This window comes from Rhea pennata, chromosome 4, assembly GCF_028389875.1.
Source record: "Rhea pennata isolate bPtePen1 chromosome 4, bPtePen1.pri, whole genome shotgun sequence".
NCBI classification, from domain to species: domain Eukaryota; kingdom Metazoa; phylum Chordata; class Aves; order Rheiformes; family Rheidae; genus Rhea; species Rhea pennata.
Genome location: NC_084666.1, coordinates 25,070,590 through 25,085,842, shown reverse-complemented (window position 1 = coordinate 25,085,842; position 15,253 = coordinate 25,070,590). Strand labels below are relative to the sequence as shown.

Below are 15,253 nucleotides of genomic sequence, written 5' to 3'. Positions count from 1 at the left end.
ACATATATTTAGTTAGCTTTTGAAGCTCTTGGATGCAAGTCAAAATTCAGACATTTAATTGAACATCAATTAATAAATGAAATCATTAATTGAACATCAGATAACTATTTAAGTGTTTTGATGAAGCACACCCTTCTTTTATTTTGAACTTTTGAGAAAAATATTCCCTCACCCTGACATTACAATCTTCAGTTTGTATCAGTTACAAAGATTGGAGGCTTTGTTAAGAAAGAAATCTAGTGTTCAGTCATCCTGTTTTTCTAGTTCTGTATTAGCCTTTCTTCAAGGTAATCTCTCTTTTGGAGCCTCAATATTAAATTAGCTACTGCCAAAGTTTACTTTTCACAGACCTACCCATGTGTCTATTCCAGCTAAGTAGTATTTTGTCATATTATGACTGTTGTTGACCCTCTATACGCTTGTAGATCTGAATGATAGTAGCAAGTGATAGTGTGGAACAATTGAATTCTATGCAGCAATTCAAAGATTCTTAAAACACTTTTTTTTTAGTCAAAATGTAATGTGTTCTGTTAAATAAATTGAATTTAAAGAAAGAAAACTGGAAAAGCTAATTTCATTATATCTATCTGTAAAATTCCTTTTCTTCCTGTATGAGGCATTAGCAATATTGGACCTGTTCAGTTTTGGATCCTCCAGTACATAAGTTTACAGTATTAAACCATCCACTGTGTTTAACAGTCTAGTTGCAATACGATTTGTTTAAGCCTGTTTTGATTGTGGTCACAGTGTATCATTGACTATAATGTAGACATAGCCAAGGAAGTTATTAGACAATTTCATCTAGTACATGGTAGTACCAGAATTTTTGTTTATATTCACATTTGGAAGAGAAAAATATTGATAGGTTGGGCAGTGTCTATATACCTAGTAGGAAAGCATACTGATATAGCAGATTTATTCTGAAGAGTACAGTAGAGATTCAGTTTGTATTAAAGGCCTAGACTGTATTTACATCTTCAGATGATTTTCTTTTTTAATAATATCTTCAAATTGAGTGTAGTTTCTAAGGAAAAGTACAGCTGGCAAAAATTTTTAAGATATTGCTATATGTGGGAGCCACATTATAAAAGCTGAAATGTAACTGTGTGTGGTTTTATGGCTTCTTAGGTGCCTGTGGTTCATGCTTGAAGTTTTAATGACAAAGAATGAGAACAACAGCCATGCCTTCATGAAAAAGATGGCAGAAAACATCAAGCTCACCCGAGATGCTCAGTCTCCTGATGAGCCAAAGGCCAATGAAGTAAGAAATGCAATTCAGATAAGGGTGAAGGGGTAAAGGTTTCACAAGTAGTTGCTGAACAGGATTTGCAGGAATCTTGAAAGCACTAGATTAGACATTTCTTTTGTCTTTTAGAGACAGTGTTAATTGCAAGCATTGTCCGTATGTTACCAATCTCATTCTTTCAGAAACTTGCTGACCTTAACCAGCACAGTAAACAAAAATTTGTTAACTATACAAATATTTATATAAAACAAATAAATAAACAAAATTTGTTAAATATTTATGTTACTGTTTGACTGCCTTGTTATAATTCCAGCCGTCTAGTTTCCTACATAAGCAGCTTCTACTGTTGAGGAAAATACTGTAAAGTATGACTGACCATTAATCCTGTTAGATTCTAGTAAAAGTGAGAAACCTGAATGAGTAAGAGCTGCTTTTGTACAGCATTAGCATGTAAACTATTTTTAGTTCTTATTAAATAGTATAGTATGAAATATGAGGACTTCTGTATGTGTTTGAAGAGCCAATAGTGTGCTTAATGATGTAATATACGTGCTTAGTAGTGGTTATTTTTGCACACAGTTGATCCTTTTTAGAGTACATTGTCTGTACACCTATAAAAACAGTAAGTAATTCCTATTCCCTTTCCTTTTCTTTTTTCCCCCAGAAACTTTATACAGTATGTGATGTAGCACTATGTGTCATCAACAGCAAAAGTGCTTTGTGCAATGCAGATTCACCGAAGGACCCAGTGTTGCCTACCAAATTTTTTACACAACCTGAAAAGGTAAATTCATTAATTTAATTTCTGAAAATACTAAGGGGTATACTTTGATTTTTATAATCAAGAGATGGTTATCTCATGACATCAAATGATGAGTTGGAATATGTATATATTGTATCCTCAGGAATACAATTTTTTAGCATCAGCTATATGCTGTGTCATCTCTCTCTCATGAGCATGTACCAGAAAATGAGGTGAGAGCTAATTAGAATAAATATCAGATTTTAAACTGATACTGCTAGATCATTTCACTAAAGCATTTTATAAATGCAGCTGCGAATGTATAAGATGAATCAGAATGCAAAGCATACAAAAAGGGAACATTTGTTGATGTTATCCTTTGTATGTTTATGTATGTGAATAACTATTTGGCTAGCTTGTTTGTCGTACAAGTCAGTCCTCTTAGCCTTGGTAACTATAACTCTACTGTCATCAATAGCACTACTGCTATTTAAGGGACATACTTTTAAAGTGGAGCCAAATCAATTGTCCAGACTGGACCTGCTGATTCGGTTGTAGTAAAGAATACATTTCACATACTTACTATCCTTCACAGTTAAGAGCCCTTGCAGAGTCTGTCTGTTCAAGCAAAATATAGTTTCTTTGTTTAGTTATAAAATGACAGATGTGATGGTGACAGGGAACTGGTACCTGTAATAGGCTGTTTGCATTCTGATTTAATGTTTGGTCTGTATATTCTGTAGCCAAAGTGACTAGAAACTTTATTTAGAGAAAACAACATCTCTTTTCTTCTCTTCGGACTTCCAATAAAAACAGAGAAGTGACACAATAGGGAGACAATTTTGCTTTGTTTTAAGTGATTCATGTAATTCAAGAAGAAAAAATAAGAATCCCAGATTCAAGTTGTCATACTGCCATTCAATAATGCACAGTACAAATCTCTTTTGAAATGCCAGTTTGAATTATCTTTATTAGCTTAAAATTCATTTATCAGTAGAAGGTTATATAGTCTGGAAGCTCTTGTAGCACTTGATAGTAGTATCTAATTTGAGAAATCAATCAGGTATGTTTAAAAACAAAAGTAAGATTGAGAGAATGAATACAATTTTTTTTTTTAAAAAAATACAGGATTTCTGCAATGACAGGAACTACATTTCAGAAGAGACAAGAGTTCTTCTTTTAACGGGAAAGGTACCATATTTTGACAAGTTATTCGTTCAATTGAATATTGTGTGAGATTTTTTAATGTTATTTTTAGTTTTTGGGGTTTTTTTTAATCCAAACACAGACGACCATAGTTTGTGTGTAATAATTTGTCATTCTGAACAGTCATAAATGTACATTTCTTTTACTTGCTGGCTTTATTAAGACCTTTATTCCACTGTCTTAAGTACTTGCTGAGGATGGATCTGAGGATGGTAAGATTTTTATCTTTGCACTGTCTATCCTGTGCACTGAGGCTTAGGTTCTTGACTAACTAGTTTTTCACATAGTTACAGAATTTTTCTTTATTGATACAAAATTACATAAGGTTATGATTCAGATATTTAATTGTGACACCACTTAGCACTGAGGGTCTTAACTATGTAATCATAATATTTTTAGTATGGTTCGCTCTGCAGTTAGATTGAACTACAAAAGTTTACACCCTTTTGAAGAGCTCATTTTATTGGTATATAGTCACTCTAGACATAATTTGGCTGGTACTGTCACAAGAGAGAGAATATTCTGAATCTTTCTAGTGAAGAAAACAAAAAACAGAATCTATTTTTATTCCTTTTTCCCTACCAGCTGTCCTTTCTTTTTCAGATTTCTGAACCTTTCTTTCCTATGTTCTCTTTAAATTGTATCAGAGTGCTTTTTAATCTAGTTCACAAGATGAGATTTTTTTAATGAAATTAGAGAAACAGTGCTGGCTGTCCTGTAGAATAGAAAAATCCTGAGAACAGAACAAATCATATTTCTAATACAAATTCCATTCATATTTGTTAATTTTCACATTCCCTGTTCTTTGAACTGTTACTGTGTTAGTTTCTAAAATCTTCGGTTAGATAAAGCAGTATGTTATGATGGTTGTTTTCATGGTAAGGGTAGAGACAGAGGATCATTCTGTAAATAGCCGTATCATTTAAAACTGCTCCTCCTCCTTTTTTTTTTCTTTTTTTTTCTCCTCTACAGAAAGTTTCCACACTCAGAGCAGTTCATGTATGTGAAGTTTGCTCGGCTGGCCGAATCAGTTCTGCTCTCCCGCCCCTCCTTGCTTCACGTTCACATGCCCTGGCAGGCTGCCCCCCGCCCCCCAAGAAAAAGAAAAAATTGCTTTGTAATCCGTGTTGGACTAAAAACAGATTGGCAGTTTCAGTAGAATTATTCTATCTGATTTTTATTATCTGAAGGAGATCAGCATTTATGCACTGCCAACATTGCAGGGAGTGACAGGCAGCTCAAGGGCACCAGCATAACTGAACTAGAAGAAGTTGTCTGTCTGCTGCTAAAACTATTCCACTTTTAGTGACGTTCAGATGTCATTAATGAAACATTGGTAACTTTGAAGCAAGTTTGGTGCTTGTATAAACTGACAGTATTCTGCTTTTGATAAGGCATTCAGCAAATTAGGCTAAAGCTGTGTTGTAGCTAAAATATCTTGCTAATTTAAGACAAGCTTTTCTTATGCATTCTGTTAAAATACAGTTATATTGGAGAGGAGTTCCCATATAAAGCTAGGGTCGTTTAAGTAATTTTCACTGCTGTGGAAAAATGAACACTTATTCCATGCTCTAATACCATGCACAACACTTGCTTCATTTTCTGTCTACTTCCATTTCGTATTAGGATACATCAGTCAGTCAGGCCAGTGGTCCCTTTGGTCTGGTATTCTCTTTACAGAGAGGCCAAACAACATGATTCGAGAGAGCGTGCAAATCTAGCCACTCTGTCCAGCACATTTCCCTTTAGTACTCCCCAGCATTTGTCGTGTTTGTATTGGGGTGTTAGACTCCGCACCTCTTCCTGTTGGTTTTGATACCTGATTGTGGACTTGTCTATGAATTTGTTTGCTCTTGTTTTGAACCTGCTGATACTCTGCCTTAACAACCTCTTGTCGTAATAGGTGCCAAAAGTTCACAGCCTGCAGTATGAAGCAGCACTTACTTTCCTCTCTTAATGTTTTCTTTTTCCTACTAGTTGTACCATTTCCTATTTTTTATAAAATACTCAGCAAATTGAGCAAATAAGACATGTTATAAGAATAATTTTTTAAAGTAAATTTTGTGCAGTATTAGCATCTAGGATGATGCAACTACTGAACAGGAGATCAGCAACAAGCCATTTCTATGGAGGTTGTTGCTTCTTTGCTGGCAAAGTGGTATCCAGTGTCTGTGCTCTCTCTCCTGCTTGCTCCCTCATAACTTCCACACATGGGAATTAATTTTTCTTGTGAGAATATTGTAATAAACTAACTTGGTCTCTGAGGAAATGTAAAATTACATGAAGAATGTGTCATGCCAGTAACAAAAAATTCCTTGGCTTATCTCAAGAGACAAAATAAACATTCTTCCTACTGTCTGCCTGGCCTGACCAAATCAGTCAACAGACACCAGCCATAGCAATTTCTCAAATACTATCACTGTGTCAGAAGACCCCAGAATAGATGATTTTAAAATAAAAGATATTTTTGTAACAACTCACTGTGTAGTTTAAGAAAAGCATACATGTTTCCTTCTGTTGAGGTGAACCTAATCCTACTTTATGTTTTGGAAAGCATTTGTGTCTGTCTTGCTGCAGATGCCATTGGTTCTGCAGACTTAGAGGCTTTGCAATTACAGGAAGTTGCCACACTCCTTCAGCCTCCTAATATTTTCTACCATTTTGGCCTGCACTGAGACTTTTATAGCTGATACCTCTTTCAAAGCATGAGAGAGAGCAAGGCAATTGATCAAGTGCGGTTAGCTGATGAGATACGAAAGTGTGATAGACTGCGTTTTTTTAAGTAAAGGTGAGACCTTTTGCTTTAAATTGGTAGCATCATGGATAAGACTGTTAATTCTCATTATCCCAGAAAAGCCAAGGAAATAATTTTTTTTAGAAAAATAGGTACTGAAGTTCCTGTTTTTAACACTAAACCATTTTCTTTTAGCCAAAACCAACCGGTGTATTAGGTACAGTAAACAAACCATTATCTGCTACTGGAAGGAGACCATATATTAGAACCACAGGATCAGAGACTGGAAGCAATATCAGTGTAAACTCTGAGCTGAGCTCTTCTGCAGGAAACAGATCAAGGTACAGGAGTTTCAAAGATAGCTGCTTTCATCAACTCTTAATTTCGTGTTCCCCAGGGTACTTGCATGTTTTAGGATAGAAGATGATTTGGTGTGTGTGTCACTGTTATTGTCTGGATTTGAACAGTGAGCTGCTGTTCTTGATCCAGTATTTATAAAATAGTAGGTAAAATCTCCATCTTTGGTTCTTCACTAGGCAAGAATTTTGGTTGTACCTGCCTGTAGTTATACAGAATACAACAGAAGAGACACTACAATGTCCTGAAATTATGATAGTTAATATTGGTAGTATTTTTGTATCAGAAAATATATGAATTGAAGAAACTAGTTACAGTTAACACTGAACAGCCTTCGCAACCCACACATTTGTAATGTATAAATTAGGATTAATCTTGATTGGTAACAGTAAATATTTTTGGTATGGTTGAAATATTTTAAGATCAAGAACAATGAAAAAGAATATGCTTAAGAGGACCAGGATCTCAGTGGAAAGATGCAATATATAATTTCATACTCTCTCTTTTTTTCTAGTAAGTGTTATTTTCCTTTTGAATCCAAAAAGCTTTTCAGTTTCTCAGAAATCTTGAGAAACAGTTTACATTTTTAGATTTTAGGATTAAGTTTAATTTGATTTGGAATTGACCCTTGGATAAGATAAAGGGTTTAAAAAAAAAAAGAGAGAGAAAATCAGCTGCTTAGTTGCTACTTTTCATAAAGCCTAAAGTAAGTAGCTCTCAGCTCAGAATGTGTTCTGTGTATGGGAAAGGGGTTTAGGTGGGTCTAATACGTAGTGATGATCTTTTTTCTTTTTCTTTTTTTTTTATTATTTTAATTTTTAAATTCTTGTGTATAAATTAACTAGAAGCTTGAGCATTACTGGTCCTGATATTTATTTTTTTCTCTCTGCCGATATCAGACTTTCCTATCTGAAACAAGAACACAGCATTGTTTAGAGCACAGCTCTTAAGTTTGTGAAAAGAATTATATGGCATAGTGCCTGTGATGAAGGACTGGACTCAGTGACTAGGCAATCCCTTTCAGTTCTGTTCTGAGATAGAAAATGTAAACACAAATAAGGCAAATCCAACTCTCAATAATCAGCCTCTCTGCACTGATATTTAAAAAAAAGAAAAGAGAGAGAGAGAAAAAAAAAAGTTTCCATTTACTACTTCTCGCTTTTTGTTCTTTATATTTTGGTTTTCTTTTGTCTTTAATTGTGCTAACAGGGAACAAAGTTCAGATATGTCAGAAACTGGGGTCAGTGAAAATGATGAAAACCCTGTGAGGATTATTTCAGTCACACCAGCAAAGACAGAACCTGTGAAAAACAAGGTATGGTTTGCAGGCTTTGTGGACTTTGTCTCTCTAATTAGCTTGGCATGGGGGATTTATTCGGTATATATCATTGCATCTTAGATGATCCCTGCAAAACTAGTAATATCTGGTTTCATTTCACATAATTGTATCATTTCCTTAGTGCATGAAAAGACCTCTTAATTTCAAATTAATAGAGAACATGTGCTCAGAAATACCTCAGGCAAATCAGAAAGGATTTTCTCCTTTTCTATATAAAATTCCACAAAATTTTCACCTTTATTTTGTCTTTTTCCAGTTTAAATAACAGTAAAGTGATGATTCAAAGTGAGGGTTGACACCTGTGTCCTTTAACTTATAAAACATAAAATTGCATGAAGTTTAACGAAGATAAGTGTGAAGTCCTGCACCTGTGATAGATTAAAGCCAAGCCGCAGTACAGCAGATTGAGATCTGCCTGGCTGGGGTGCAGCTGTGCTGCGGAGGAGCCAGGGGTTGGGGTGCCCAGCCAGCTGAACACCAGCCAGCAGTGTACCTTGGCAGCACTGAGGGCAAACCAGGTTCCGGGCTGCATCAGCAAGAGGATAGCCAGCAGGGCAAGGGGTGTGATCCTCCCACTCCGTCCAGCACTTGTAAGGCCACACATGAAATACTGTGTCCTGGATTGGTCCTCCCCAGTTCAACAGAGACATCCAAAACCTGAAGAGTCAAGCAGAGGGCCACCAAGATGATTGAAGGATTGAAGAACTTGACATGCGAATAAAGGAATTGAATTTGTGAAGCCTAGAGAAGAGGCAGCTTGGGGTGTAATCACAGTCTTCCGATATCTAAAAGGTAGTTAGGGAGAAAATGGAGTCTTTTTAAGGCTACATGATAACAGGACAAGATGCTCCAGGCATGAGTTGCTTCAGGGGAAATTCTGTCTGGATATAAAACAAAACAGTTCTTCATTGTGAGAAAAATTAAATACTGGAGTAGGTTGTGCAGAAAAATGGTGTTTTGGATTTGTATCTTCACATAGAGAAGCTATTTTTTTCCTTGATCTTTTTAAATAAAATCCATATAATATAAACACCTGTGAACTAATGAAGAAGATATATTACTGATGTTTCACCAGTATGATTCTTTTCGCCCTCCCAATAGAATTCTGAAAAGTTAGATAAGTTAGGCAAAGCATTTAGAAAATAAGTCTTCAAAAAATGTTTTCTCAGCTCTTGAAACCTGACTTTAGTTGAGATTTTCAAAGAGCCTAATTCATCTATAACATTTCTATGAATAGCAATTGTAAATGTTTCATGTGAATCTGATAAAATAATAAAGATTACAGAGACTGCATGACTTATTTAAACGTTTAAGAAATAATGGTAGAATATTTAACAAAAAAAGTCCTTGCTTCAGGCACAGCACTTAGGATAGAGAATGGTCTTAACTGATGTGTTTGAAATTGTTAACTCTCATCCCAGCCGTGCTCCCTTTTCCCTGCTCATCTTCCTGGAAAACTATTCCAGAAGCCTCTGCTCAAATGGAAGTCCAACATCCAATTGCTTCCGCTTTGTTTCCATATGAATGATTTTCTATGTTGAGACGTAGACTGCCATCACCCTTTATTTCCCACATATACAGACACAGCTTCATGAAATGTAATCACTTTCATTACCTTGTTCAGTGTATTGAGATGTCATGCACATAGGCCATACTTACTTAAACGTAGAAGAATTAAGAAGGACAGTAGGTTTCATTTGTGTCTAGATCTTACTCCCTTTATTCCACCCAAGCCTTGCTTTTTTTTTTTCTTTTTTTTTCCTTTAATGGCATTTAGGGTTTTTTATTATTTGAATCTTCCCAGAAGTTTGGCCTCAAAATTTGCATCTATTGAAGTAAATATCATCTGCTTTAGCAGAATCACTGCGCTTGCTCCAGTTATCTCTCCTGTAGATTGGCAGAGAGACAATAAAGGAGCTTGTCCAGTGGAATTGCCTTGGGAGAATCGGATTATTAGTTTTACTTTAATCTTACTTCCAAGCAACTAAAAAGATATATTGAGTTCAGATATTAAAATTACAGTTATAGTGCAGAAAATCATTTTGCAAGGTTAATGTAAAATATCCCACTTAGTAATACATTGTACTAGAACTAAGCCAATGTGATATATTTTTGTAAAAACATGCATGTTTCACAGACTCATGTTATGTCAGAAGGAGGTAACCCAGTTAACTTTGGGGAATTTTTTCTCTTTTTATTTCACATTTAATGATTTTCTTTTATAGGAAATCAATTCTGATCAGGCTACGCAAGGAAACAGCACTGAACGTGGGAAAAAAAGAACAGCCACAGCATCTGGAACTGAGAATATTCATCAAAAAACAGAAGAAAAGAATGTAGAAGAAACAGGACCATCACTCGCAGCAAAAACCAGGAGAGGGCGTCCACCCAAACCTGAACCTCAGGGCACCACTGCAAAAAATGAGGAAACAAATAAACCACCTGTCAGGGGAAGGAAAAGGGCAGCAGTCAGTCAAGAAAATCCAGGGGGATTAGAAGCAGGTAATGCCAAAGCACCAAAACAGCAAGACACAGCAAAAAAGCCAGCAGCAGCACAGAGACAAATTGATCTACAAAGGTAAATAATAATAATAATAATAATAATAATAACTTTTTAAAAAGATTTTTTTTTTAATCTCTCAAGATAGGCCCAAAATTTACGATTATATCAGATCAAGCACAGGTTAAGGGTATCATTAAACCAAAGAATTTATATGAAGAATAAAAACCATGGTCCGGCATGTTGTGTTGGGTTCTGTTTTTCAATCAGGACAGCTAGAATTAGAAAACTGAATTTGTTCTGTCAGAACAAGATAATCTAACCTGTCTTAACCATATTGTATTTTTGGTATGTTACATCCTAGTTCCCCTTTCTAGCACTACTATGTAAAAGAACTAAGAGTTGAGGGTATTTTAAGTGCTTTCATCCCAGATATACAGGGGTTCAAGTGCTTTGCTCTGCTAGAGTTCATTGAAAATGGTGGTTTGAAAACTGACCATCTTTCACAAAAAGAATAAACTCTGATTCTTTTCTGATATTCTGGATCAGATGCTTTTTTAATGCCATAATGTTAGTATTAACAGCATTTATAATTGTAAATGTATATGCATGTATGTACATATATACGTATTTACACATGTATATATGTATACATACATATACATATGTATACATACATATTTAAATGAAAAACAGAATTTAGAACTGTGCAAACTACCAAATAGTTCTTGGATAATATTTTTATTTTTCTGTATGTTTTAATATGTTGATTTGGTTTCTAATACAATGAAACCTCAAATGCACCTAGACACTGAGCAATTATAATTATTTTAACACTTTTGTACTAAAGTGTCCAAAGTTGCAGAACAGTAAGGTAAGCTCAGCAAACCAGTGTGCTGGAAGAAATTTCAATTTGATATGAAGGAAGTGTGAATAATTTGCACAACAGATTTTTTTTTCTGGAGATCTTGTCAAATTGAAGATCTTACACAGAACCTTGATCAAATATGATTTCCCATTTCCTCTCACAGGAAGCTTCATACACTAGTAAGTTATCCAGTCTTTCAAGAGAACAGTGTTTGTATACTGCCTTGCAAAGCTTTTTTTTTCCCCCCTTTTTTTAAATACTTCTTAAGTCTTCATAATAAACTACTCTACCTGTAGCCTTAAATAAGACACTTATATATTTCAAAGTAGTTATCTTATGTAAGACCTCAGTATTTCTTGAAAAAAATACCACAACCGTATTAACATTTTTTCAGAAGCCAGGTGCTTGGAAGTGATGGAGATTCACTGTTGGAGATAGACTCAAGTCCAGGATATTCCCAAAATGCAATGGATCTTTTTAAAGCCTGTGAGAGCAGCCAGGAAGACACTGAGGATACAGAGATAGCAGAAGGAGGCTTCCTTAAGGTGTAGCAGGCATTTTATGTAGGACACTTCTGTGTTTTTATTGTAGCTTATAGAATAGGGAGTCAAAGAAACTTGTCTTCCTTCTGTAAAAAGATGTGTAAGAATAGCTCTGTCTGATAGTTTTTTTGTTTTTAAGTAGAAATGTACAAGTTACTATAAATTTTCGAAGCACTACTTGCTTTCAAGATAAGATGCACACAATCCTTCTGTAAACCTGAGTAACTGCATACTTAGTTACCATTCTTATTCTCTCATTTCAGTGAAAGCTATGGAGAAATGTATTTCTGTTTATGCTGAATTATCATTATTCAACTTGTGTATTTTCCAAGTTTATCCGAAAGTTTTATTATACAATAACAGAATGCAGTTATATTGAATTAATGCTGCGATAGTTGAGAAAATTTAAGATACAGCTGGAAAAGTCACAAGTATAATGAAATAGATAAGATATACATAATATAGAAAGGATCTTGAGTCAGAATTAGTTATAATTTCCTTGTTCTTGTGATTAACTTTTTTTTTTCCCCTCTTCTCCTCCCCAAAAGGTAAAAAGAAAACTCACTCGCAAAGGGAGGAAATGAAGGCCAAATAAAGGCATGCTCCAAGCTTCTGCAAAAACTAGGATTCAGAAATTTCCTGTACAGGAACTGAAATTACTTCAAAACACACAGCTTTCAGCTCTGTAAACAGAAGGAAAACTATGCTTCCCTTTCACATGAATTTAATCCTTCTCAATGGAAATGTAAAGCAGAAACTCTTGAGAAAGAGGCTAAAAGCATCTGTACTTATTTCCCCAGAGACTTTTTTTATGAAAAGTCAATAATTAAGCAAATTGCTTAACACTTGGTTCCAGTTCCTGAGTTCTGGAGTTTAAAAGTGTATTTACACCATTAATTTTCATGCTGCATTTTTTTAAAGAAAGTCAGAGGAGGTCCTTACACTGACATTGAAAATTCATGATCCTAGAGCCAGGTATTCCCATGTTTCACAGAGAAAGTAGAAGTCTACTGAATGGATTTTAAACAAGACTAGAGGAAAAAAAATCACAAAAAAAATTTTTTTTGCTTTACTTTTGGAGACTGTTTTATGTATAATTCTTTCTGCCTGCCTACTTTTCTGCAAAAATAAGATGTACAGATTTCAGTTCCCTGCTATGAAAAGTCATGTGGTGGCAATTTTATAAATGTTGCTTTCTGATTTTTATCAGAGTGGGAAAGTAATCACTTAAAATTATTATTAATTCGCAAGTAGACATTTCATTTTTTTTTTAATTTTCCCTCCATTTTAGTTTAATATAATTTGCAATAAATGTACATATTGATGTTTGTTTTATAAAAACATATATCACTTTTAAGTGTTTTTACTCCCGTGGTTCTGTTGGAATATTCTAAATTTTAAAGGAGTAAAGACAGTCCAGCATTTGATTTTATAATGTTCGTCACCAGATTTTTATTATTGATGTAAAGAAAAAAAATTCAATTTTTAAAAATAGTTGGACTTTGGCAGCTTTGTAAGGAAAGTTGGAAATGTTTAGGATTGCTCTCAATTTTAAGCATTGTGCTGATTGGAAGTAAGTCTGTTTTGCATTTTGTCTTCCTGTCCAGACTCATTTTTTAATGTTTATTTTAGAAGATTGTTGCATCAATATTATGTTTCCTGGCATTGTTCAGCATAGATACAGTGTACACTTTTATGTACACATGATCATATTTAAGTTTGTTGCATAAAATAAACGCTTCTAGGTGTCATGTGGTAGTCGTCTTTTTCTTTCTTTCTCCCTAAAACAGCTATTTGCTCTGTACCTGCGCGTGGTCTTGGGTTCGTAGAAATACTATGTTGCGCAACTAAGCTGTAATGAAGGTAGTTATGTAGTTTAAAAGATACGTTTCTGGCTGATATTATGGTGCTTTATTTTGTAAAGTGTGTGAAGAAGGGGGGTTGTCTGCAGAATGGCAGTGAGCAAGTCGCTGTCTCAGGTTCCCATTTCTCACAGATCGTTTCCTTGAAGTCTCTTGATGCTCTGTAGAAGAGCTGGATACTATTGACATTAGTTAAGGATTACCAGCTATCCTAAGATGGTTAAGCAAAGCTGGGTGCTGTTAAAATAAATGACCGTCTCCTGTATCAAGATACGGTATTTAATTGGTGTTGCCGTTATTTTTCCTCTGTAACAGAAAAAATAAGCTGTCTTCACAGAGCCATATATATGCCTCTCTCTTACTAAAGCAGTCTGAGATGCTGTGACTTGAAAGATTTTATATGCTTTTGATAGAGTCACTAGGAGATTAAAAGCAAATAATTACACTTATATCCATCAGGGTTTTGATTTCTAAAACTGAAATACTTTCGCAAATTGGATTTACTGATAATAATGTAGTTATATAAAGTTTCCTGGGTTCTCTGTTCAAATACTTCTCTCATGCAGAAGGTGTGCCATTTTGGTTCTTCTTAAAACATTTTTAAACCATTTTGTTACAATATTTTAAGTACTACCCCAAAAAAAAGGAAAAAAAACCCTCAAAATTAGCTCTAGTAGCTAGTAGTTCTAGGTAGTAGTGTGCCTCTGACAATGCTTTGGAATCTAGACTTGAAAAATTTTGCAAATCTTTCATTCAGAATTGTTTCAGAAAGCTTTTGATTTTTTAAGTGGATGATAGATCTTTTTTTTTTTTTTTCAGTTTTTGGTCAAATTGATTCCAGTGTCAAGTTACTCATGGACTCATCCTAAATAGTTTAGTTTAGAAGGGATTTCTGAAGGTCTTACGGTCCAATGCCCAGCTCAGAGCATGGCCTTTCAGTTGTCTTTAATTTACATAAAGAGTTATGCAAGTTCTGCAAGATAACTGTGTTTCTTTTATTTGTTTTCTTTAAGAGAATGTTTGAGTTATTTTAAGTTGGTTACCAGAATAGTCAAAGAAAATTGGCCTTCGTGTAGTAAATTATGCTGGACATAGTTGGCTGAGCGAGAAAAAAAATACAGGAAAAAGTCTGGTCTTTTGATGGACAAGTCTATGTACAGAATTTCTCTGTTCTCCTGCTCTCTAGTTTTTCCAAAAAAAAAAAAAAACAAAACATTTGTACTTAAACACTGATGAATTTTAGAATATTTTACAAAAGAATGGTGATTGTCTCACTGTAATCAGAAAATTGATGCTCAGAGTTAGTCACTTGTTCAAAGTGAGGTGAAGAACAAAAGGAAGCAGAATAAAACTGCTGTTTATCCAGGGTAGTATTAGAAGGTCCTGAAGTTTTATATTCAGAGTTACTTAGTTTGAGCTAAATTTTCATCATCTGATGTTCCCTGTCTCTTCCATTAATCTCATACTCACTGATCTTTTGCTTCAAGCTGAAGATAGTCCATAGTGCCCATCCAGTAATTCCTTAGGATCAAGTCATTCTTTTGACCTGCAGGATGACTACTTGCTCTTTTCTGTTTCATGCCCAAATGATGGAACTCAAACAGATCATGTCTGCCTGTTCTTTGAAAATAGTGGTTACTTAATGACTTTGGGAGGGCGGGGGAGGGCTGGTTTCCAGCTTTCAGATGGCTAATCTAGTAAAAGAGGAAGAGTTGTGTCTGTTTTGGAAAATCCCATCTTCCATGTGGTTCAAGAACATAGCACTTAATGAGGTCTACATGGGAGGCTAGACAGCAGGTTACCCAGACAGGAGCTGTATTGCTCTCGGTGGCCAGAAATCCCAATCAGGGCAGCGTT

General features: G+C 34.9%; 1 protein-coding gene across 3 annotated transcripts in view; it reads left to right on the top strand.

Moving 5' to 3' along the window:
• The window catches only part of PDS5A (PDS5 cohesin associated factor A), a 77,509-nt gene extending 64,224 nt beyond the window's left edge, over window positions 1–13,285 (top strand). For 2 of the 3 annotated variants that reach the window (XM_062575469.1, XM_062575468.1), the window contains 7 exons: window positions 1,129–1,261; window positions 1,911–2,030; window positions 3,117–3,179; window positions 6,124–6,269; window positions 7,495–7,600; window positions 9,850–10,202; window positions 12,083–13,285. In XM_062575469.1, the coding sequence (XP_062431453.1) occupies window positions 1,129–1,261; window positions 1,911–2,030; window positions 3,117–3,179; window positions 6,124–6,269; window positions 7,495–7,600; window positions 9,850–10,202; window positions 12,083–12,086 (925 nt within the window). In that variant the 3' untranslated portion in view covers window positions 12,087–13,285. Of the gene's footprint in view, window positions 1–1,128; window positions 1,262–1,910; window positions 2,031–3,116; window positions 3,180–6,123; window positions 6,270–7,494; window positions 7,601–9,849; window positions 10,203–11,386; window positions 11,544–12,082 lie in introns of those variants that run through there. The other variant, XM_062575471.1, reaches the window with a different exon arrangement.
• Window positions 13,286–15,253: the final 1,968 nt, after the last annotated feature.